At 42.5% G+C, this 26,261-nt stretch overlaps 1 protein-coding gene across 1 annotated transcript in view; it reads right to left on the reverse strand.

The window, feature by feature from the left end:
* Positions 1 to 26,261, reverse strand: part of GABRA1 (gamma-aminobutyric acid type A receptor subunit alpha1) — a 516,827-nt gene that overhangs the window by 419,898 nt on the left and 70,668 nt on the right. The window contains exon 2 of the mRNA XM_078650719.1: positions 11,166 to 11,275. Within this exon, the coding sequence (XP_078506845.1) occupies positions 11,166 to 11,275 (110 nt within the window). The remainder of the gene's footprint in view (positions 1 to 11,165; positions 11,276 to 26,261) is intronic.

Consider the following 26,261-nt stretch of genomic DNA (forward strand, 5'->3'; position numbering starts at 1 on the left):
GCTTATCTCAGAGGCAGTGTGTAAAGCATTTATGAACACATACAGTGATACACTGAAAACACTACAAATGGACACCACACCAGTTTAGAAAAATAAGAAATCTTTACTAGAATTAACACAAGACCAAAAGACAAAAATCCCCAATGCAGCATCAAGAATATGACTTTAAAATGGAAGAAATAGCTTAGTTCAATGTAGCGGTAAATGCGACACTTCGGCGATGCAACTGCAACGGCTGCGGCAGCAACACGCTTCTTCCTGGTTGCGTTGCAATTCCAGCTCCCAGTGACACACAGTCTCTCAGACGGCCCAAACAACAGCAGGCACCTCCCTGCAGGTAGAATTCCCAGCAAGGAAATTCAGGGGGAGCTGGTGGTGATGTCTTTGTGTCCCTGAGACTTCAGAACAGGAGGCAAAGCTCAGCTTCAATCCCTTGGAGATCTTCCTCAAGATAGTGAAAGTACACACAAAGATCCTTTTCTCCTTTCTTTGGCAATAAGTAACCCCTGAAGGCCAACCCCAAACAGTCATCATCGCGGGAGCAGTCTCCTCCTTCAGCTTCCTTGGTTTCTCTCCTCAGAAAAGGTTTGTCTTGATGCCCAGAAATGATCTAAAGTTCTGGAGTCTGGGCCTCAATATTTATAATGCAAAAATCTTTGTTCTCTGAAGGCAGAGTGTGTCTGGACCTAGTCAAAACCAGTTCTGTCCTCCTGGGTACAGCTACCTGGCAGGAGGTGGAAACAGTATTGTTTGAGAGCAGACCTGGCCCAGGTAGCTGAAAGGAAGTCTCCTCCCCCCTACTCTCTATTCTATGAGTGCTCAGCTCAGTGAAAGGAAATCTCAACACCCTACTCTCTTTTCAATGAGTGCTCAGGTCAGTGAAATGAGGTCTCCACTACCTTATCTCTATTTAATGCAGGTCCTATTCAGCCCAGCCCTGGCCCATCAGACTGGAGGAGCTAAGGCCCTCTCCAGCCCCCTGTCACTCACAAACCAGACATGGAATACACAAACCAGCAGAGACATACTGGATGGTTAGGCAAGAAAATACCTGTTTTCTAAAATTGGTATTTTCAAACATAGAGTATAAAAATCACCTTCACTAAAAGATGTATTTTAACATTCTGAATTCAGGCATACTAAACTTGAATTTCTGCCTTGTTCCCTGGGTCAGTTAGGATTATAAGATATTATAATCAAACTGCCCATTCTGGCCTATGGGAACAGGTAGCCTTGCAATAGTGAAAAAAGGAAATTGACTGTGAATCAATATCAGGATATGCTACACACATCAGGGCATGTCCTACCTTTTACATACAATGCACCCAGCCCATGGGGGTACCTCGGGCCTACTTTAGGGATGACTAACATGTAGAAAAGGGATGGTTTAGGGACTGACAAGTGTGTGCACTTGCCAAGCCGACATGGCAGTCCCAGGCTGCACAAAGGCTCTGCAATGGCAGGCCTGAGGCATATTTTACAAGCTGCTTCTGCTGGTGGCACAACCAGTGCTGCAAGCCCACCAGCAGCATTTGATTTACAGGCCCTGGGCACACATGGTGCACTGTACGAGGGTCTGACAAGAAAATCAAATAACCAATCATAGAGTCACTAATCCATTACAACAATTTACAACAGGGAGCACTTGCACTTTGGCACTGAAAAGCAGTGGAAAAGTGCCCAAAGCATCTAGACCAACAAAAACATAGCAAAAATACAGGAGGAAACAGCAAAAAAATGGAAGGGAGACCCAATGCCAGTTGTGCCAGGTCTAACAGCCATGCAATGGCAGTTCCAATGAGCTTTGCAGGCTGCAAAGACCTGCATCAGATTTGTTCTTCACTGCGTCTGTTCTGATTAGTCCACAACTGAGCTGACAGGACACCTTTAGCTTCACTTCCAAGAGTCCAGGCATGGATGGGCACCACTCGGGGTGTGGGGGTTAGGACTCACAGCAGGCAGAGTTCAGGTGCAGAGTCAAGATGATTGGAACTTTTTCTCTCCCTTCAGCTCTGATGAGGTAGCCAGCCAACTAGCCCTTGGATCACTCTGGTGGAACTGGGTTCAAGATGCAGGTCCAGTCTTTCTCACTCAGGCAGCAGGGCAGCTGGACAGCAGAGTAGCAAGGCAGCAGACAGTCCTCCTTGCAGCAGCACAGCAATCTTTATTTTGAGTCTTCCACATATCCAGGAGTACTGAGAAGTGTACAGAAGAGTAGGCTTGGGTGGAGCTTGCAAACTTTCACTCCGTGGAATTCTGAGGAGGTACAGAAAATCTCTGCGAGAGTCCATGGAGTTCCTCAAGCAGGCAGAGTATATCTTGGGGTAACATCTGATAAATCCAGCCGAGCTACTTCAGTCATAAGCATCAAAATTTCCTCCTGATTCAGTGACGGGGAGCAGGGCTTAGGTGAAAAGCGCATGCCTCTCTGTGCATTAGGCATATTTAGAGTAAATTGCCTATGACACAGCTGCTTCATGTTGGTGCAGGCGTGTTTCTAAGGAAACACAAAGAGATAATGGACATAGTGCTGACATTTTTAAAACACTCACCCCCAGTCACAGATCTGGGTTGAATCCATCATCATTCTTTATCTCACTTTGCCACCCCAGTTCAGACCCAGCTATATTCAAATCAGTCTTGACCCTGTGCCTCATGGGAACAGTCCAGCCTAAACTGTTTAGTCATGATGAGGGCTGTTAGCCCAAAACCGGTACCAGGATGCTTGTATCTGCTCCCAATGAACTGGCTGACAAGACACATGTTAGCTTCATAATCATGCAATAACAGTATTCCATGAAGTACAGCATTTTATCTGTACTAATTATATAAGTATCATAACTTTGTTTATTTTGGAGGACTGAACAATATTTTATTGTGAAGCATTTAATTGTGATTTTTGTGCTATGATCTGTCTTATATGTATATGCTTTTTAATAATAAATTATATAAAAGACACATGTCTTTTTTAACAATAAGAATGGCTACTTATGATATTTGTCTTTCATTACATATGATACATATTGTTTGTTGTTCACTTGTTGCTTTTTGTTTACCCATTGATGCTATTCTTGTTAAGGATTGAGTGCACATAGTGTTGTTACACATAGAGAAGTTATTCTCCTTGACAAGGGAACATTTACCATAACCGAGTTTTGCTCATGCAGACATGTGCATATTTATACAACTTTGACAATTATTCTTGAAAAGGAAACATCCTCTTTGTTCTCGATTATTTTAGAAGTACTGCAATCGCAGCAATGCATCACACATACCCTGTACTCTTGGTCTCAGTCAGTCAAGCAGTACTTAGGGCCTTATTATCAAGAAAGGGCGATACATTATTGCCGCTTTTATCGACAGGAAATTGCTGCTGAACCTGGGCTTCTATGGGAATTTTACAAGGGCATATTATCAAGCCCATTATCGCCGCTTTAGCTGCAGTTTCCTGCCGATAAAAGCGGTGATAATGTATCGCTCTTTCTTGATAATATGGCCCTTAGTTTACAGTCTAAGAGCGGTAATTCCTGCATATGTCACAGAAACCTTGCACTTTCGGGCAGGGATGACATGTGAGACAGGCAGTCCATGATCCCTGGACTTGTCACACACCACACAGATGGGCTTCTGGCCATCATCACAAAACAGCTTGAGCTGCAGCTGGTGTTTTTCATACACATTCTCCTGTGGCTTCAGGGAGGGGAGGTGAAGCTCCAGCATTTCCATGAGGCTTCCCAGCCTCTGCTAGGCTGGAAGCCTCCCCCTCTAGAGTTTAGAGGAGGTCCAGCACTGTGGACAGGCAAGGTCCACATCAGACCCCTGCCAGCACAGCTAGATACAGGACAGTCAGAAGCCATTCCCGCAGTCCATGATATCTGGATTGCCAAAAACTAATCAAACAAGCAGCCTCATCCCCCAGCCTCAGTGACTTGGCGGTCACCCCCATGATGCAGGAAAAGACTGAGGGCTTGAGTTTAGTTTAGTTTCTCCTCTGTGAGCTCTTTGAGTAGGGGCGTGTCTTTTTGCCTCCAGCTCCTCAATGGCCCTCTGTGCTCTGGTGCTGCATAGCTGGTGGTTCAATCTGTCCTGCCGAGGTATCCAACTTATGCTCCCTTCTTCCTCTGTGCTAAGGATTTGTACAGCCTGTAGTCTTTATTATGTATTTATTTCGCAGTTTTATATCTAAGGCAAACCAGACCCAGTAGGGGAGCCACACACTTTATAAAAGAGCAAGAGTAAATACAGGTAACAGCACCAGTAAATTCTTTGGCATTGCATAGGTTGAGTTTTTGCCAAACTTCGCATTCCTAATGGATCTCGAAGTGGTAAAAACTCTGTGAACTTCACTCACAGAGCAGAGTCTACCACCCAGGCCAACGGAAGAGTTCAGTGTTCACTACTTATGCCTGGTGCCCATTTTAAGTGGGAGAAGCTTTTAGAGAGGTATCTGGAATTTCCTGCCTCCCTGCCCTGGCCCTAGCCCTAGCTTTTCTGGGGGCACAAAAGACCGCTGTGAAGCTCTTTGTGAGTGTGCTGATGTAGAAACTTTCTGATGTGCATATGTGGTAGGTAAGAACTTCACCACCTATCAGGTCAGAGATGATCTATTCCCTCTTTGTCTCCTTGCCTTAGAGTAATACACAAAGACCAACTGCCAGGTACACCTAGTCATGTCATGTGTTTGGAACAAGAAAATGGCAACTTTCTAAAAGTGGCATTTTTAAAATTGTGACTTGCAATCCGACTTTAGTATTAAAGAGAGTTTTAATTTGCAATTTTATAGACACCAAACAACTTTCCTGCCTGTTTCCAATTAAAAATTACCCCTTATTAAATGTGATAAGGTAACCCAATGCTATCCTATGGGAGAGAGGAAACCTTGCAAGATTTTAAGAGTTTTTCACCACCAGAACATGTAATGGTTAAAATGGATGTATGACATTACAACGCATGCTTTTACCACGCATGCCTTTACAACGCGGTATTTACAACGAATACCTTTACAACGCATAGTGCTCTGGGGCGCTGGATAGTGAATAGTTTAATTTACTATTCCAACTCCAGTCCCCGTGGATAGTAGGGAAGGTGTTGGATAGTAAATTAAATCTATTCCCTATCCTAGAGCGCCCCCCAGCACAATGCGTTGTAATGGTTTGCGTTGTAAAAGTTGCGTCGTAAAGGCACTGCGTGGTAAAAGTTGCGTTGTAAAGGATGTTTCCCGGTTAAAAGTACATCGCCATCTTTTTAGATATACTGCGTCCTGTCCTATAGCCTGTTTAGGGACTACCCTAGGGGTGACTTATATGTAAAAAAAAGGTTTAGGCCATGCAAAAGGCTTATTTTGCCAGGTCGAAATAGCAGTTTAAAATTCCACACACAGGCTGCAATGGCAGATCTGAGACATGTTTCAAAGACTACTTAATGAGTGCTGCAGTCCTACTAGTGAACCACGAAAGGGGGTGGGCCCTAAAGGACCAGGACCAGACAGGACCCATATAAACTAACAACAACAAAAATGACCTAGGTTCCTATGTCACTCAAAAATCCTTTCATTTTAGGAAAAGAAACCACACTATTTTCTGTCGGTGGTTTGGTTATTTATTTAACCCACATTTTTCAAATTCATTCATGTATGGTAAAAGGGGGCAACTGTTCTCCACAGATTTACGCACAATTTTTACCTACAAACATTTAAAACAATAAATACACTACTTCATACATGTGATACAATGCAATGAGACAAATCAATTCTACAATGCAATAAGACAAATTAATTCACAGTTTTTAAACCCAAAGTGTTCACAATTACAATCAATAATACAATGTGGACAAAAACAACTTTTTTGCATGGCCAATTAATTGCACCACAAGTCTACGTAAATTTGGACAATGGAGATGTTATTCGCAGGGCTAATTACTTGCACCTCAAGTCTGCATAAATTTAGACAATAATTTCCTATTAGTCCAGACTCATTTCGAGACACACTTCTGCCTTAGTGTGCTCTTATCAGGGCATTCTAATAATCCACATTTCCGTGTATCTGTCAATGTGGTAAGGCGTAATTTAACTGGGGCTTATATTAGATCGCTGTGTCTTGTTCAAGATAACGCAATGAGTCTTTTTTAATGTTTTGCCAGACTCGACTCGGAACTTCTTTACTCTTGTACCTCGTTGTTTCTTCAGGCGTGTGTTTTAATCCTTCGCCTATTATATTGGAAACTCAGGACCTCGACCCTCTTCTTTCTCAGTTACCTGTGAACATGTCAAAGCCTCCTTCCACCATTAATTTGGCCGCATAGCGTGTTGTTAGCAGTCCTACTAGTAGCATTTAATTTACAGGCCCTGGGTACAGGTAGTAACACATTTAGTAGGGATTTACAAGTAAATAAATGTGTCAATGGGGATAAGCCAATTTTACCACCTTTAAGGGAGAGAGTATAAGCACGTTATCATTGTTTAGCAGTGGTAAAGTGCACAGTGGTCAACATAAACGAGAGTGGCAAAAAATGGGAGAATAAAGGCAAAAGGTTTGTGGATGACCCTGCAGGAGTCCAATGCCTACATTTCATCATTTGCTGCAAATCACTTGCTGAAGCAATCACATCTAAATTAGATTACAGCAACATGTCGGAAATACAGTTTTGAAAAAGACTTATAGCAAACAGATAATTAAATGCCAAAACCTCTCACTCATATATTGACATATATAGCTACAACAATCACACAATTCTCTATGTATATAATAGCAGAGAGATATATAGTTTGATATACAAAAAATCTTTTTATTTCATATCATTGATTACCTAATTCTTTTAGTTGTCCTATATAGACTTTATAAATAGATGTTTATAATACAAAATTGTATATTACATTTTCTAGAGGTATACACATAGAAAGAAAAACATGAAAACATAAACATATATCACGAAAAACCAAAGAGACAAATCGGTCGATAGTCTATAATGGTAGGCAAAAGCGGAGAGTTTTGACACTACGCGCGTTTCGGCATTCTGCCTTCATCAGGTGACCGTCATTCGCGTGTATACTGTACAGGACAACAAACTTATGTAGCATTGGTATGTTGATAGAGGTAAATTGTTTTAGAGGCCCACATCTATTTTCCTCAATCGAATTAGCGCCGATAGTGCACTAGTTTTCTACATGATTACCGTTTCCAGAGATGCTTTAAAATAGGTTCATATGGTAATCAGACCCAGTCTGTGGTCAAGATGCTTGCTCGGAATAGGTTCAAATGCTCTAATCCAACACCTATAGGTGGTATCGATGTCTTTAATCAAACATGTAGGTGAGCTGAAACGCCATATTTGGGGGCCGGCACATATGTTTTCGATATCTTCTTTTCTTATAACGGGCGAACAAGTGGCAGTTTCTATTTTTTCATTTTTGTTGTAAACGACGGACGTCGCGTATCTTTCAATAGGCAAAAAAACCTTTCTTGATTATACAGAGTAGAATTCGGAAATACTACATATGTATTGGCTCAAATAAAGAATATTCAAAACAGTGCTGGCAATTTCATCTTTATGCTTTAATATAAAGAGCCTATCCTCATCTTTCAGGACTGCACTGCCTCCTGGTGATAAAAAAGGATGATGTTAAACTATGTATTTGGATTCTGGTCAGCCACATGACTGAACCCATCTTTCTGCAATCGCGTGTTTCCAGATATGCTACCTCATGCTTTCTCTGCTGCTTCTGATAAATTCTTCTGAATATTCATAGTGAAAGAGTGGAAGGCCATGCTCCCCTTCTTTGGCGGTGGGGAAGAGGGGGATGGATCTTTGCATTGGCCTGGAGTTGGCGTGTACAGGGCTCACGGCTGTCCTCAGAAACACCCCAAAATTCAGCAGGCATCTCCATATTAACGACGAATTGAGCTGAAATCTGTCTGATCTATGCAACAAATGGTAAATGAAGACTTTCGCATGTTCATTGGATCAGAGGGGGAGAGAGAGGGGTGAACCTTGCAAAATGCAAGGTGAACCTTGCATTTTGTTTTTGCATTGGGGGAGGGAGAAAGTACTACTAGTAACTGAACCCAGTAGCGGCCTGTGGTGGAAGTGCTACCGGGTGTTGATGTGGGGAGGGGGAGAGGCAGGCTGGGGAGTAGTAAACTACGGATTACGGCCATTTAGCGGTAAGTAAACATATAAATAAGACGAATTTTGCTGCGCGCGCTGCATCACCAAGTGCAATGCAGCATGTGCAATGAAATTAGTTTTATTTATTTATATGTTTACTTACCTCTAATCGGCCGTAATACGTAGTTTACTACCCCACACCCTGCCCCTCCCCACGTCAGTGCCCGGCAGCACTCCCACCATGGGCAGCTACTGACTGAACCGCAATAAGTTACGTCTAAATCTGCCAAATGTAGTTCTCCCTATCAAAAGAGGAGAACTCTATATATGCTATTTAAAATTACAAATTGAAAAAATTAGAAATACAAATATCACCAGAGGAAAATATTACGTACCTAACACACATTAATAATGTATTTCTTAAACACAGTCCACACCTCTGGGGCTCTGCCTTCTTTCCCTTGCTATATGAGGCCTTGTTATGCCAGGCCTTAGCTACAGTTACGTTGCTTTCCAATTAATGTTTACGAAACTAGTATGTATACTAGTGTAAGTTGTGAGATGAATTATGTTTCTCATTAACAATTTTCTATGTATGTGCATCTGTTCTGTTTACATTTGTATTCATATGATTTGTATAGATACGTGCACTTTTTCAGTTTAGTGATGTTTTATACTAACATTGTTATTTTCTTAACATTTCTATAATGTGGTGTACATGGGTGTTTGCAATGTACACAATTATATGACGATTTTTCACATTCATGATATTTGTTTTCTTTTCTTTTTTGAGGCATTTGTACAATGTAATGCGTATAACATTTTGTGATTATTTTATTCTTTGCATTGTATTTTTTTAGGTGTTGTATTTTATTTAGGTGTAGGATTTTATTTTGGTAGTGGTTCCTTTTTAATTCCCCTAAAGTTCCAATGTCTGGTCATGTGCTGTATGTGATTTTCTCCAAGGTTCGCTGACTAGATGTAGGGGTTACTTTGGTTTCTTGCAACTGACTTACTATTTGTAAGTATTTTTATATTAGTATATTCTTTCTTGTGCCCCAACTTAGTTTTATCTTTCTTCCTCCCACTTTGTCATAGGTATTTTCCATTTTCAGACATTCCTTGTCACTCCCAAATTTAAACCTAAAACAAACATCTGCCTGTGTGCAGCTCTTTGCAGAGTTAATGGAGAACTCTTCACATAGAGACAAAATAGGTTTAGGTCTTGATTTACGCTGCACCCTTGTGAATTGCCTCTATGAGTACTTAAAGTAGTATTACAGAAGCATTACTATACATAACAATAAATGCTTTTGTGTAATTAATTAGCCCGTAATGTTTACGCTCAAACCAATGTAAGCAGGAGATTACATTGTGTGCAGTGTAGTTTGACAATCATCAGCTGGGCAATCAAATCTCCAGTGCCCATCAGTGCTCTAGTGGATGGGGAGGAAAGTTCATTGACAAGTTGACGTACAAAGTTTGAATCACGTCTTGGGTGATAGGCTAATAGAAATATTGAGTGACAGCAAAGTTGAAGAGATATACCAATAAACAATAAACGATTGGGCCACAGAAAATAAAGAATCAAATTTGATGTGCTCAAAACGAATTAATTAGAAGATGGCTTGTACTCTTGGTCATACTCACCATGTGACTTTGGATAGGACGAATATTGTCAAGTAGTATGTGGAAAATCGGGCATTAACTGAAGAATTGGAGTAGCACAAACAGAGAGGCAGGCGGACAGGAGGAAGGCTAAGGGGCATATTATCAAGGACCGGTGTTAAAATTATCGTTGTTTTATCGGCAAGAAACTGCTGATAAAACGGCGATAATGGGCTTGATAATACGCCCTGATGTTAACCTGGGCTTCTAACAAGGGCGTATTATCAAGCCCATTATCGCCGTTTTATCGGCAGTTTCCTGCCGATAAAACAGCGATAATTTTAACACTGGTCCTTGATAATATGCCCCAAGGTTCAGCCAGATGTAAGGGTAGGGAGAAGTAACGGGGCTATAGTGGCGAAGAGGGATGGGGACCAGCCGCGGCCCGTGGAGGAAGTTACGGTGGGGCAGGGAGGCGGGGAGGGGGAGTTGCAGGGTGGAGGGTGCAAAAAACCGGCATATGGATAATTGCAGGTAAGTACACAATTTAATTAATAAAATGAATTTCGTAGCGCGCACTGCCTCGCAAAATGCGCTGCTGTGCGCGCTACGAATTTCGTTTTAATATTTAAATTGTGTACTTACCTGCAATTATCCATATGCCAGTTTTTAGCACCCTCCAACCTGCCCCTTCCCCTCCCCGCCTCCCTGCCCCACCGTAACTCCCTCCATAGGCCGCGGCTGATGGGGACAAAAGGTGAAAGAAAACAAACGGGTAAATGCAATGAAATTGCTAACACAATGAAATAAAACAAAAGTCAAAGAGGCTATATAGAGCCTAGTAATGAAATAATAGTAGAATCAAGGTAAAAGAGATGATGTAATATCCCATTTAAGAGGAAATGCCAACAAGAAAACAAGATTGGGCAAATAATCACATTTTATACCAGCAAAAAGATTTCAAGTTAAAAACAAAAGATGTGCTGTCGGCCTTAGTTATAAAAAGATCCACATTTGGTCTAATCATTTCTTGACAACTGCTTCTACAATAGAGGAGTCACAGAAAATGTGTGTTTTCGGATAGGAGAAAAACAAGCGAATAAGGAAAATTGGAAATGCTTGCTTTATATTTCGCCTTTCTCAGTAGGCTGCATATTACTCTCTGAATAAGGGGAAAATGTTCAAAGATCTTTGGTGGGTGTTATAGCTGGAAATAGAAGAGGGAAAGTGAGAGAAAAGAATGGGAGATGAAAGCCAATAAGAACACACCGACAACTGAAGAGACTGACAGGTGACAGAGATAAAGCAAAGAACACGAGAGGTATGTGAAAAAAGTACAGAGACCAGAGAACATGTGAAGTCCCTTGAATGAAGTGTGCCCTTCTTCAACAAACGCGAAAACATTGGATTTCCCAGTATGTTACACATTTTATGAGCCTGTAATATACACACACCTCCGAGCCCAGGTCGCAGGCGGTTGTCATAGCCATCGAGAAGGCGGTCGAGAATCCTGGTGAACACAGTTGTGTTGTCTTTCGGCTCCTCTGCTGCGATTTGTCCGAAGCTAAAACGACAGAACGGAATTATGGAAAAAACATTATTAAACGTTAATCTCAAAGCAATCCTGCCAGTGGTAAATCTAAAATCTACTTAATCTTGGTTTATAGAGATTTTCAGGCACAGAACCCATTTCGGGAGCGAGATTATCACTGGTGTTTAACTGCAGCAGGGGCAGGCTGCAGGCGTCCCTTCGGTAATGCAAAAGGCCCTGTCTTTGCCTGAACGTGAACTGAAAATTGTAGGTCAACAGTAAAGTGTTACCCTTAGTAAGAAACGAGGTCCATTCATTGGTACATTTATTCAAAGCAGGCATTTCAACTATTACATTATAAATGCAAAATCAGAAAAATAAACAAAATCAAAGAGAGTATTTTTCTCATAAACCAATGATCAAAGAAGGGGAACTCATGAAGAAGGATTGTTTTGCAGAACCACATTTGGAGTTCACAGTTTAATTTCTAAAAATGGATTCTAACTTAATGATCGAGTACACCGATTTCGTACTCCAGAGTTGTCGATGGCTAGTTATGTATAATGAAGTATATTTTTAGATCTGGCCTTTGAGACATCTTTAGCTATCTCACCAGACTTTTATTTTAAGAAGAAAAAAATATGTTACACCTCACCTCAGTACTGGAATTGGAGGAAAAAAATGTAACATGCATTATCGTTCCTAGATGATCGATGGGTTCCTTTCAAAATATCCTCAATCTTGCAGTGATAAAGAATAGTGAGTACGACATTCAAATATATGTGAGTATCCTTTTGCACTTATGAGTTCAAATATTGAACATATTTTCCACACAACTTTTTAATTCCCTTTCAGATTGTACATCACACCGTGACAAACATTTGATGGAGGTTCTTCTGTAATTCTATGAAAGGTCTCAATGTAAGCCAAACATCATTTTGTTTGAAATGTATTTTAGTCAAATAATTGCATTGGTGTTTTGAACATAAGCAATATTGTTTTAGGATTGCAGGCTGTTGAGCCAACACTGGGACAGGAACCTGGTCATTCCAATTTCCACATTGGCAACTGAATCTTCTAATCAATCAATCAATCAATCAATCAAATAATTTGTAAAGCGCACTACTTACCCGCAAGGGTTTCAAGGTGCAGAGGGTGGGGAATGGGGGGGGGGAGGGTTGCTGTTGCTACTGATCGAACAGCCAGGTCTTGAGTCGTCTCCTGAAGGTTAGAAGGTCTTCGGTTTGTCGTAGGTTGAGGGGGAGGGTGTTCCAGGTCTTGGCGGCGCGCAGGGAGAAGGATCTTCCTCTAGCTGTGGTTCTACGGATGCGTTGGACAGTGGCAAGGGAGAGGTCTGCAGAGCAGAGATTCCTGTTGGGTACGTAGAAGGAGAGTCGACTGTTGAGATAGGCTTTGCCGGTCTTGTGGAGTGCCTTGTGTGGGTGGATCAGGAGCTTGAAGGAGATTCTTTTGTCGACGGGGAGCCAGTGCAGGTTCCTCAGGTGGGGATGATGTGGTCGCGGCGCAGGACATCGAGGATCAGGTGTGCCTAGGCATTCTGGATTCTTTGCAGTCTGTTGATGAGCTTGGTCGGGGCTCTGGCGTAGAGGGCGTTTCCGTAGTCGAGTCTGCTGCTGACACATCTCCTCCACATCCCCATAGTTTTTTTACATGTGGGTTATCATCTCTCCGGCTACCATATCCATTCAGAGCAACTCTAATTACTCACAGGCAGAATGATTCGCTTTCAAAGAGAGAGAACTTACCAGCAGAGAATCTTGTGCCAATATAAGTTACTGTGTTGTGCATTACATACCCGTAGAAGATTGAGTGACTGGTTGAGGGGCGGTCCTACTCAAGTAGCCATCAGAATTAATTTTTAGAAAGAAGTCACAAGCAAACCCTAAATTACCCGTTCCTCAACCCTCTGCTAGCTTGGCACAGAGCATTGAGGCTTAAATTACATGCAATGTGTAAAGTATTTCTGGAGTAATTCCCACAATAATAAAGTGAAACAGAACACAAGAAACATCCCACACCAATTTAGAGAAATAGAATAAAATCTAAAAGATAATTTAAAACCAAAATGGCAACATTCCAATCAATGGAGCCAGAAATATGCACATTTTCAAGATTTAAGTGAAAATAGTGCCAAAAAACACAAAGGTACAAATTTGTATATCTGGTCATACGTTTCAGCAGACTGCAATGGAGCACGGGCTGGCTACAGTGTTGTGAGGTTCTGTGTCAAGAATGCACCATGAAGCCAGATTGATGAGAGGTCCTGAAGTGGAGATGTGTCACACAGCATTGGATTAAGGGAGCTGCAAGACAACGCTGTAGAGTCCTGCATCATCAATGAGGATACTGTAGATGAGGGTTTGTGAAACACAGACCTGCATCCAGGATACATCTCTCAGCAGTGGTTCTGGTGAGGCTGTGTGTTGCAATGTGAAGTCCTGGGTCAGGACTGCATCGCATGGTGAGGCGATGTGCCACACAATGTTTTTGATGCAGAGTTTCTGGGATGCAATGTGTGGCAACGCATCAGTTCTGCTGGGAACTCAGTTGAGTTTGCAAAGCATATTCACACCTACTTCCAAGAGTCTAGGATTGGGCTGGCACCACTTAGAAGGATAGGACTCACAGCTGGCAGAGTCCAGGTGTTGGGTTCACGATGGAGGATACTTGTTCTGTTCCTGAAGCTTCCGATCAAAGAGGCCAACCAACTAGCCCTTAGAGTCACTCTGGTGGTCCAGTCCTTATGGCTCAGCTCAGGCAGGAGGGTATTAGGGCAGCAGGGAAGCACAGCAGGGCAGCAGAATGGCAGTCCTTTTTGCGGGAAGGTAGCACAGCACTCCTCCCTCTTAGGTCTTCCATAGGTCCAGATGTGCACTGAATAGTGGGGTCTCAGGGTCCAATATTTATACCTGGTGTCCACTTTGATGTAGGAGAAGGTTTTGGAGGTTCCCACCACCAGAGTTGTTTGAAATTTCCTACATCCCTGATTTGACCTCTGATTGTAGAGTAGTTTCAAACGCATTGTGAGCGTGCTCAGGCAGAGCCTTTTTGATGAACAAGTGTGGTGTGGTGGCACAGGTAGCCCATCCTGCCAACACCAATGGCCCTTTGAATCACTGTCTGGGAGAAATACACAATAGACCAACTGCCAGTTATGTGACCCAGGGACAGGCTACAGGCACAACATGGGTAGGACAAGAAAATGCCAACGTTCTAAAAGTGGCATTTTCTGAAATGTGACTTAAAATCAGAATTTGCCATTAAAGATGATGTTTAATTGCAATCCTTTAGACACCAAAATCGAACTGTCAAAATGCTTCTAATAAAAGTCACCAATTATTAAATGTAATAAGTGAACCAAAGGTTAATCTAATGGAGAGATAGGCCTTGAAGTACTGAAAATTTAATTGAGGAGTTTTTCACTTCCAAGCCGTGTAAAACTTAAAAATACATTTTCAGGGTATTTAGGGCCTACAGTAGGATAGACTTATGCGTATTAAAAAGGAAGGTTTAGGCCTTGCAAAAGGTTTATTTTGCCAGGATGAAATGGCAGTTTTATACTCTAGACACCCAGGCTGCAATGGCAGGCCTGAGACATTTTACAAGGCAACTCAAGTGGGTGGCTCAATCGGTGATGCAGGCCCACTAGTAGCACTCAATTGACGGGCCCTAGATATAGGGGATGCCACATTACTAGGGACTTACGAGTAAATTTAATGTGCCATTTGAGTACAAGCCAATTCTACCATGTTTAGGTAAGAGAGCACATGCACTCTAGTACTGGTTAGTAGAGGTAAACTGCACAGAGTCCTAAGGCCAGCAAAAAAGAGATCAGCAAAAAAAGGAGGAGCAAAGGCAAAAGGTTTTGAGAGAAGACCACCATAAGGCTGACAGGTCTAACAATACCTTTGCTGACAGGAAGTCTTATGACGGCCTGATTGTGTTTAACAGAATTTTGTGAAGGCTAATAATCTTAAAATTAGAGTATTGTTTCATATAAGGGGAGATTTACTGGGATTTATGTAGGAAAAAAAAGAAGCTGCTTGAGTTAAAGTTTCAAAATTACCACAAATATACTGGAATCCAGTTTTATACCATATCTTGCTAATGATGAAGAAAACAAGGGTGAATTTTGCTATATATTAAAATGTTGTTTTCTTTGCTTTTTTATTGCAAGCTGCAGCAAATCTCTCTTATCTACAAGTTCTCTCCAAATTTCCCATATTTTCTGAATATTATTTTACATGGCTTTATGACTCTGTACACTTTTGCACTTCTCAATAATAGTAAAGTGTTTGTGCTTTCCCTCTAAAATATGTGCTATACATTGGGGCTCCCTATTTGGCCCTGTTTAACTTCCCTAGTACTCCGATGCAAATATTACATAAAGTACGCTGTAAACCTATGGCAGGTAAATGCTGCATACAGGCTGCAGCTTATATTTACACCACACACGTGTGACAAAATATATGTCTTCTGTGAGCACCATTGTGCTCCGTTTAAGCTGCAATTTAAATGTGCTGCAGTGGCTTATGACAAGGAGCAGTGACTTTGCCAGGTAAGAAAAACCTATTTTATATATTCATAAGTCACCTGACATCCTTGCAGTGGTTTTGCTCAAACATTTACATTCACTTCTGCTATTTAGCTGAATTTGTTTATTTTGGCATTAGGACTCTGTAAAGTGTTTTTGATTACTCCTTTAAACATTGTAAAATTGGCTTACACCCATTTGACACATTTAGTTTACTTATAAGTCTTTAGTAGAGTGGTACTGGATGTCCCCAGGGCCTGTAAGTGAAATGCAACTAGTGAACGTGCAGCACTCATTGTGCCACCCACATACATAACCCTTTCAAACCTGTCCCAGGCCTGCCAATTAGCACCCTGTGTGCAGTTGTAAATTGTCATCTCACATGCCAAAATAAACCTCTTGCCAGGCCTAAACCTTACTTTTTAATGCATATGTCACCCCTAGGATAGGCACTAAACAGCCATAGGGCAAGGTGCTATGTAATTTAAAAGTTAGACATTCACTTACTTTTAAGTGTCACATGTCCTCTAGTGGAAAACTCCTTACATTTTTTTTACTACTGCAAGGCCTATCTCTCCCATATGATCAACTTGTGTTTCCTTATTACAGTTAATAAGTGATAACTTTTGATTGGCAACAGATGGGAAGTCAAGTATGGTATCTTATGAATTGTAATTTACAAGCCTCTTTAATGGCAAAGTCAGACTTTAAATCACAACTCCGATAATGCCATTTTTTTAGAAAGCTGGCAATTTCTTGCTGTAACCCACTTTTGCCTGTATCCTAGTCACATACCTAGGTGTAGTTGGTACTTGGCCTTGGTGTGTTCATCCTAGTCAGTATCACAAAGGGGGAGACTGAGGGTTGGCAGGATGGGCCTACCTCGGTAGATGGAGGGGCGAAGCAGTCACCTACCACAATTGAACTTCAAAGGCACTGCCCCAGCACACTCAGAAATAACTTTGTTTAAGTCTAAGGTAACCCCAAACCTCTAGGAGTCAGAGTAGGGAATGGAAGGAAATTCCAAAACAGATGTAGGGGAAAAGTCTGGAAGTTCCTTCCACTTCCAAATGGGCACCAGGTATAAAACTAGGGTACTAAGACCCGCTCCTCAGTACAATCCTGGACCTATGGTTACCACAGGAGAAAGACTGCCCTGTTGCCTGTTGCCTGCCCTGCTGTCTACGAAGGAAGACTGAATCTGCTCCTTTTATCAAAGGCTACCTCAGTGACTCAAATGGTCAACTGACTGACCTGTTCTGAGCTACAGGGACACAGCAAGCTCCAGAGGCCTCCCTGAACTACCCAGCTGACTTGCTGCACTGATCCTGTCTGAGCTCTGCGGGACTCTACTGGAGTGAGTTCCTGGTCCCCAAGTACTGCTTCCCAAGGTCCTGGGTCCTTAGCTGGCATCAGACAAAGCTCCTCCCGGCCTAACTGAAGATCCCACCAAATGTGATGCAAAGCTTCACAAAGTCTCACTGCACAGCTGCAGGCTTCATGGGAACAAATGTAGAGTGGCACAAGGCCCTGTAAAGCCTCACAGCACAGCTGGAAGTTTCATTGGAACCAATGATGAGTGATGCATAGACCCACAGAGCCTTACCTTACAGTTCATTAGATCCAATGCACAGCGATGCAAAACCCAGAAAAGCTGTGCCTCATAGGTCCATCAGAACCTACGCTGGATTACGTTAAGCCTCGCAAAGCAACAATGCGCAAAGACATATGGCACAATGCTCAGCGTCCAAACCTGGTCCTGTGGCTGGCCTGCACTCCATTGCTGTTGGCCTGAACTTGCAACTTTCTACCAGTCTATCGTGACCAGATACCCTTAGTTTATGCTTTGCATTTTGTGACTCTACATTTATCCAATGCATATCTCCAGTTCTACTGATTGAGTTTTTGCTGTTTTGTTGCCTGATACTTTTTTAATTTTACTTGATTTTTCAATATTGGTGTGAGATTTTCTTGTGTTGTTTTACTTTGATACTGGTTGTGTGCTCCATAAATACTTTATACATTGCCTCTAAGTTAAGATTGATTGATTTGCACCAAGTTGCCAGAGGTTCAGCACATGTTAATCTAGTGGCTGTTTGTGTTGCACACTGACAAGGGTTGTGGTTGTTGCTTGAGTAGAGTTTCACTCTCCTAAGCCAAAAAACAAACCTCTCACAGCCTTTAAAGAGTGCTGTGTATGGCCGCGCTGGAGAGTGCTAATTTAGAAAAAATATGGAACACGGCATATTGAGTCAGTGTGCCCATACAAAATAAAACCCTCAAGCTACTTGACTGTGTAGATCAGGCAAGATTTTGTTGACCTAGGTGGGATTAAAATCTGTATTTTCCACCTTAGTTTACGAAAGGACTACAAAATGCTTCAAAGATATTTCCTGCTTAGTTTTTAAAGTCTGACTTAATTGTGAAATCACATTTTTGATCATTTAAGCAGAAAATGTACTTTGTAAAAATGTACTGTATGTGGCTTGAGCAGGAACTGTCTTAAAAACAGTTTTGTCACCTATCACACTTCCAGAGCTGGAATCCACATCCTTGGCTGGGAGAGTTGACGACTCTGACTCAGATGATAATGGTTTGCCTCTGGGACCAGAAAAAAAGTCGCCACTAATTGTTGACCAGCTAGCAGGGATGAGCTAACTGGAAGTGTAAAAACAACAGTTGGCAGACCAAAGGGCAGCTTTAGGACTACCTCCTCTCAGAGTAAGAGGGAAAACAAGGTTTGCCCTTGTCAGGTCATCTCAACTGAATAGGGAAGTTGTGTCGGAGCTAAAGTAAGTCATTTTGAAACTGTGGCCACTGGGAATGTTTACAGGAAGACAAAGAGATCATTCTTAACAAGCATTTACAATGCAATGGTGTTGCCTTTGTTAAAGTTTGAGCTATTGACAATGCTCTTGACATTATTTTTATTTATGTTTTTTTTTTAACATAAATAAATGGCATTGTCATTTGCAATGCCACTAGCTTTATCTTTCGCAAATGACACCCACAAACACCTACAGAGAGGCCCCCCAACACACACCCACACATCAACTAAAACCTCCCCATATTCAGAACAGCAATAAGACTCGAATGACCTGAAATCTGAACAGACACTTGTTTGTAAAGCCTGCCTGTGAAAGTAAACCTCAAACTCCTTTTGTATGAGTGGGTGTACTGCTTACTTGTAAAATAGTCCCTCATAAATTGAAATGAAAGTACTCCATGATGGAGGTGGACCAGTACACCAAACATCTAATAGAATGAGGCGACACTGCCATCCTCGCGTGCACACAGCTTGTATACTTTATCAAATTAGTACCAATATGCATACGTCAGTTGTGCTCTTAGGGCAGATCAATTAAGAGGGGGCAGTGAGTGAATACGACATGATGCAGCTGACTGGAAAGAACGCGGACTGGTAAACGGAACAAGCCCTCTAATACGAGAACGTATTAAATGTATAATTCCACAAATGTGGCACGAGAACATCAACTGTAAGCCAAAAGTTAACAGCATTGGTAAAACGGTCAAATTGAATGCAAAAGAGACTAATAATAAAAAAATGAACTAACACCACGATACTGGCGCGCCTGTGAAAGGGGGACAGTCGTAAAGGGGCAGTGCTAAAGTAAGGAATTGTTAGGAGTTGCATTTGAGGGCGCGAGCTGTGCCAGGCGCTGGCAGGAAGTGCCCCCACCTTCTCCCAGTGCCTGGCTGCACCTCTGCCCGGTCCCTCCACCGAAGCACCCACCGGTGGTCGGAGAGCCGCGTTACACTCCTTTGGGGGAGGAAAGAGTGAGCAAATATTGGCGGCACATGGGGGCGCTGACACGGGGCACATTGTTCCCCCGCTGGCCCGTCACTTCCCCATTTGCGCTGGGACTACTACAATGCCTCCATCCCGCACCTCAGCCGAAGATACCCCTCTCCCATCCCGGGCACACTCACATATCTTGCCCCTGAGGCTCTGCAAAATGCGGGGGTCTCCCAGCTGCCCCCGTCTTCCTCCGCCATGACCAGACTTCAGATTCTAGCTTGCCGACACACACCAACTTCAGGCCATTGGAAACCCAGCCGCGCGCCACCCCGCCCCATGCCTGGCGTCACCGCCCTCCTGCACCGTGCCCCGTGCACCAGGTTCCGCCCCCAGCACCCGACCACGCCCCCCAGGCGCGTCACCGCGCTGCCATAGGTGGGAAAGGGCAGGGCATTCAGTGACAAAATATCCCTGACCTGCGCTGTGTTTATACCGAACACTTCCGCCTGACCTGTTTGTGGTGGCTTAGGTTAGTGCAAGCACAGTCTGCAGGAAGTTTGTGCACCTGGTTGCAAAAACAAATGAAAAGACAGTATTAAAGTCACACTCGCATTTTTTAGGCTAATAGCTATCAGTCAGTTGTATAACTTCAGAGTAGGGTTGTGTCGTGATAAAGCAACCCCAACGGGTAGAGAAACCTTAAACGAAACCAGATGAAACGTGATCCTTCTCTCTCCAGCCACGTTAATTGACAAAGTAAGAATCCACGCTGTACAAAGGTTCTATCAGACCTAAGATGAAAGCACATTCTAAATATTATTAAAGGCACACATTAGTACAGGTTGTCACCAAACGATGCAGGCTGCTTTCTGCTCTCCACTCCTCCTCCTCCTCCCGATGACGCGGCGGAGGCTCGGCCGGCTGGGCCAATCCCAGCGCGGCCCTGCCTGGAGGCAGACGGCTGCTTCCTTCGGCTTCGGGGGCCGCGGTGGGAAACAAAGGGACAATGCTGGGTCTTGTGTGCACAAATGTTTTTTTCTTTACTTGGACACCTCGGCGCAAGTGAGGTGGGGGGTCCAAAAAATCGACAAAGGACGATCTGCAAAGGCAACTGCCGGCAAAGGACGATCGGCAAAGGCAACTGCAATGAGGGCGGGTGCCGGCAATGCCAGACCAGATTCAGGGGCGTTCCCATGAACAGGCTTTCGGCTGACGTAGCCAAAAGGGAAAAATTCTCGGGAACGCCCCCGAATCTGGTCCGAGATTGACGGACAGAGCCTTCTCCCAATGGCTAGCCTCCATTTATGGAGCTAGCCAATGGGAGGAGGGGGCGGATACCCGACCCCACAGAGAAAAACATAAGATTTTGCTAGCGTATGCGTACTTCGTACGCATTGGCTAGGCAAAACCTAAAAAGGAGGTGCGGAGACTGAGAAAATTGTTATTTCAATCATTAGTTAGTGCACAGGAATAATCTACCACCTCCATCACCATCTCCTGAGAACATTCATGGTTAAAGGAAGACTTAATCTAAACAAGGCTGCTGGAAGAAGAGTGTTTCATTATTCGTCTTGCTGAAAAAAGAGGATTTACACAAGGACTCAAGTAAATCTTAAATTCCTGCTGGCAGACAGGAACTGGAACTGCTTACCAAGGGTCATGTGGTTGGCCTCCTGTTAGTCTACTTCAATGACACAAAAAGCAGAAGGACCTCTGACTGCCAGATGGCTCAGATGACTAAAGAGGACAGGAGACCTAGATGGAGAGAGAGAGGTGCTGAGGTGTATGCCCAGAGAAGAAAAGGTCTAGAAGACTGACCAGAATAAGCTTCCCCAGCAGTTGAAGACTTAGATTGAGGTAAGAGCTTTGACCAGGACTATCCGCTTGGTGTATCTGACCTCTGCTCCTACACGGTTAGCATGATATTGCATCGAGGTCTCGGTCCACTACAAACTGTTGTTTTTCTATATTACTTTTTTTTCTGGGTGTGTTTTTTGCCTTAAAAATGTAAATGTCCATAATCTTTTGTTCCCTTTGAATTATTCTGATGATTATGGTGATTGTGTGCTCATTAAATGTCTCTCCATTAATTTGGGAATGTTATTGTGCTATGTTGTTTACGTTATAATTTTTGGTACTGCTTGAATTTAGGATGCATTGGCTGGGTATTGCTTTTTGCTTGCGACATACCTACAAGTGATTGAGCAGAAGTTCTCTCTGCATTGTGTTTTGATTTACCCAGAGTGGGTTTGTTTAGTTGGCAGGAGTGCCTTCCTTTCAAATTAATGACATGGTTTCTGACATAGGCCATTAGGGAGTTATCGAGTGAAACTGACTTGGATGCTATTTAGTTTACTTTCATTCTTCACGTCACTTTATCCTGTATGTGTCATTTGTATTTCCTTGTTTAGCACTTTGCAACAACACAACATAGAGCACATAATAGAAGTACAGTATTTATGCGGCCACTCCAATAACTGTCTCTTTGGCAGGAAATGACATGCCCTCTGTTCACTTCATAGACAAAAGGAAGGAACCAAGAATACAATATTAAGATGGTATCTTCATTGATATGGCCCTTTATTATGTCTGCTGTAAAGATATGTAGCCATCTCAACAGTGTCATGCAATTAAAAAAATCATAATTATGTAATACATATGTACATACATACATAGGGGTTTGCCTTTGCTCTGCTCTCTTAAGCGATCTTTTCAAGTAACATTCATATTTAACTTCAGCCCGCCGTAGCATACAGCATGGGACAGTGCCCCTGCCTGTTTGAGCAACTTGCTCTTGCTCTTTTACACTGTGAGTGATGGGGTTTGCTTGATGACGTGCAAATCTATAAAAAAAGAAGTGCATGCCAGTCCTAGGGCCAGTAAGCTAATATCTACCTTTACCAATGCTTTTCTTTCCATTTGTTGTTATTTTTTAATTTTTCTGAGTAGTCACCCTTATGTACTTAAACAATGTCTTTGTATTACAGTAATTCTAAAACAATAGTGCATTTTCTTTGTGCCAATAAGAATCATCTTTTGGTGACATGTGCATTCAAAATTGCTTTTTATTAGGGTTTGTATAACTGTTTGAAGTGCACCTGCCTGGTAGGAAGTACCTGTACTATTCTATTATAAGTATATATATAAATGTTTTTTTCAAATGTAACTTTTTTATTGGACGCACACGGTCGCCATGTTTAGGTAGCAGCAAGTTCTTTTTTTCTTTTATTGTGCATATGTCTGCAAAACAAATTAACAACACTCCAGAGTCCCAAGGCTTGACCAATTGGCCCTGCCATCTCTTGTTTTTTTATGAATGTCGGCCTCTCGCTAACTGACGAAAAGTGAACCATCAGCTGGTTACGTTTTCTAACTGTGTATGAAGCTGCTCTAAATGTCGTTTTCTACATTTTATGGGCATGCTGTACATTTTAGGTTTGGCTTTATGAATACAGCTTTAAGTGTTCATATGCCAAATCGTTTTGCGAGTATGGGGCAAGTGGTGCAAGGGGAATTGCTAGCTTTGAAATTGGCAGGCCAGCCACAATGATTCAGGGTCGGACTGGCCTACAAGCAATCAGACAGTGCCCGATGGTCTGGTCTAATAGGTCAGTGGGTCTAATAGGTCAGTGTGTGGGCCTTTCTTTGGCTGATTGTGAGTGTTTTATGGGTTGCAGGCCAGGTTTCTACTTTTGATTTTCCTGATATTAAAACTAACATTGCCTGCAGCAAGCTCAAATCCTTGCAGTCTTTCATACTTTGCAAAACACTTATATAAGCAGGGCCGGACTGGGAACCACAACCGGCCCTGGCAAAGTGGTCGGTCGCCCCCACCTCCATACCACCCCCGCCCCCACACCCCCCTCCCATTCTGGGGACGGCCCGGTAACAAAAACGGTCCCTAGGGGCCCAAAACCGACCCCCACCCGTGCGGCGCACCAGGGGATTGCCCGGTGCCCGCTATGGCCAGTCCGGCCCGGTATATAAGGAGTCTTTAAAAGTTAAAAAACTAACCAAATTTGCAAACATGGTGCATTTTTTTTAGCTATCGAATTCACTAATAGGTGCCATAATAATCATAGTGCCTGTGCCGATTCTCTGTCCCATTCCGACCCTGAAGGAAATGTAGTCTAACTTTTCCACAAACAAACGCTGGCTAGAAAGCACGTTTGCAACGAGCACAGTACATACAAGTACCAACATTGTTAGATCCTTTTAAATTCAGGATGTATGACACTAAAAATCAGAAATCTCTTCAAAGCTGAAAATGCTAAATGTCACATTTTCAATATGGTTAAGAGAAAATGTATGTCTTGTTGCATTTTCCTTCCATTAGTACATCTGGGTGGCTGATATATGACCGAAGCGATATGTAATATGCAGGACCATCTTAAGGGTGTGTGAGGTCCCTGGACAAGTTATAGGGTGCGGTCTCTGCTCTGAACGAATTGGAATTTACTATCCATTTTCGGCTAATTAAAGGCGTGATGATGCGAGGCAATAGTGAACTGTTTTGTAACCATTGAGAAATGAGCAACAAAAAACATCCGAGCTCTCATGCACACAACATTTAGGTAGTATCAAGACAAAGCCTGGGCAAGCATTGATAAAGCCACTTATCTTTACAATTGAATCTAAATAGCTCTGTCTTGCAACACACTATTTTAGATATAATTCAGCATTTATCCAGCCTGTTTCTACCATTGAAGGAAAGGTATGGTAATTATAATAAATATATTTTGCAATCTAAAATACAATCTCTTCATTGGATCTGTACCTGCTGTCTCATCAATGATAACATAATTGGTACCTTCCACTCAGACAATAACATCATTGACAGCCTCTGCCATAAGAAGTCATTGTGAATTCATACTTTATAAATGTTTTTATAATTTGGGATAAGACAGGGGTATTTCGAGAGCGATGATGTTAATCGTCCTTTTTTTTTAGATAAAAGAACACTTTCATAAATGAAAAGGTTAATTGGTATGAACAAGAGTATGCGATTACACCTTTCAGCCTTGCAGTAGTGGGATTCATTTCGCATCAATGGGAAAGTGTAGGGCTGTGCAGGAATGTCCTGTAAATAATTTTGAATTGGTAAAAGCATCGAGTGGAAAGTGACAAAGTGAACTGAAGCTGTCACAGAAACATTAGATAAAGTGTATTTCAGGAAAACAAATGTCAGCATAGCGCAGTCTTTCTTTCTTCCAAGATGGGCCCCTTGAGTAATTTTAAAGCGGACGACAGATCCTTTTATGAACAGCGCTTTAAACTGGAAGAATTGTGGTTTGAAGCGCTACAAAAAGAGCACGTTGTTATCATAAAGTAAAATGTGTATGGACTTTTCCAATTCTTGGACTAAACCGTGGTTTTATTTTAGGACCACATTTCGGAAACATCTATCTTGTTAACAGTAAAACACGAAATGACTGTTTCATCTCAGAGTTTCAGACATCCACAAAATATTATACTCCAATAAAAAGTGATGTTTAATATTACTTGGAAAGATTCACAGACTACATCATAAATGTAATCTAAGAAATTGGGTTGCTGGTTGAGAGAAGTGAAACCCTACTCAAGCAGCAAACACAATTCTCTTCAGGGTGAAATCAAAAGAAAGCCCCAAATTAACCTGTGTTCAACCCTCTGGTAGCTTGGCATAGTGGCATAGAGGCAATGTATAAAATATTTGTGCAACACTTCAAACAGTAATAACGGTAAAACACAACCCAAGAAGAACTCCATACCAAATTAGAAACATAGAGTTAATTTTAATTAATAAGTCATGATCAAAGGGACAACATTTTAATCATTGGACCGGAGAGATGCAAGTTAAAAAAATAAGAGAAAATAGCACTGAAAATCACAAAGCTCCAACTCTGGATATCTGATCACACAAAACTGGCACAAAGTTATAATTTCACGCCGACCATGATGGAGTGCGAGCCAGCTACAAGCCCCAGTTAAACCCCCTGAAGAAGAGTAGCTTAAAACCTGGTTGCGGAGTGTGCTGCGAGGTCCCGCATTCAAGATGAATTGTGCAGCCGAGGTGATGCAAAGTCCGGGTTCGAAATGCACCACACAACATTGGTGTGAGGAAGCTGCAAGGCGAAGTACTGCGTTGAGGATGTGTTGGTCACCGGTTGGTTCTGAAAAAGAAGTGGCGTTTGTGATGCAAATTTCTGCGTCGTTGTTGAGGATGTTGTCGAGAAGGGGCTTGCGGTGTCAGGGACTGTGACAAGGATGCATTGCTCAGTGGCAGCTCCGATGGGGCTGAGGGCAGCGGTGGCAATGCGGAGTCCTTGCCATGGAAAAGTCCATGCAGCAGAAGAGCATGTCAGCAGAGGAGATGCACCGGGTCTACTGGGTCCACAGTTGGGCTGGCAGAGTATCTTCAGGGCCACATCCAAGGGTCCAGGACTGGGTTGGCAGGGTAGAACTCACAGTTGCATAGCCCAGGAGCTGGTTACAAGAAACTAGCACTTGGAGAAAAATCTGTATATGTGCATCTACTAAATAGGTTTTAGTGACAAAAAAGTAATCTAATCAGGCTAACTTTTGATGTGGACAAGAATAGTGTGTATATCCTGGATCTGGATGTTTCAACCTAGGCCATACATCAACTACGCCATGTTCATAACAAAGCTGTTGTAAAGCCTTATAGACCTTAGGTTTACTGCCATAATATTTATCTCCCACCA

Source organism: Lissotriton helveticus, chromosome 7, assembly GCF_964261635.1.
Source record: "Lissotriton helveticus chromosome 7, aLisHel1.1, whole genome shotgun sequence".
Lineage (NCBI taxonomy): Eukaryota > Metazoa > Chordata > Amphibia > Caudata > Salamandridae > Lissotriton > Lissotriton helveticus.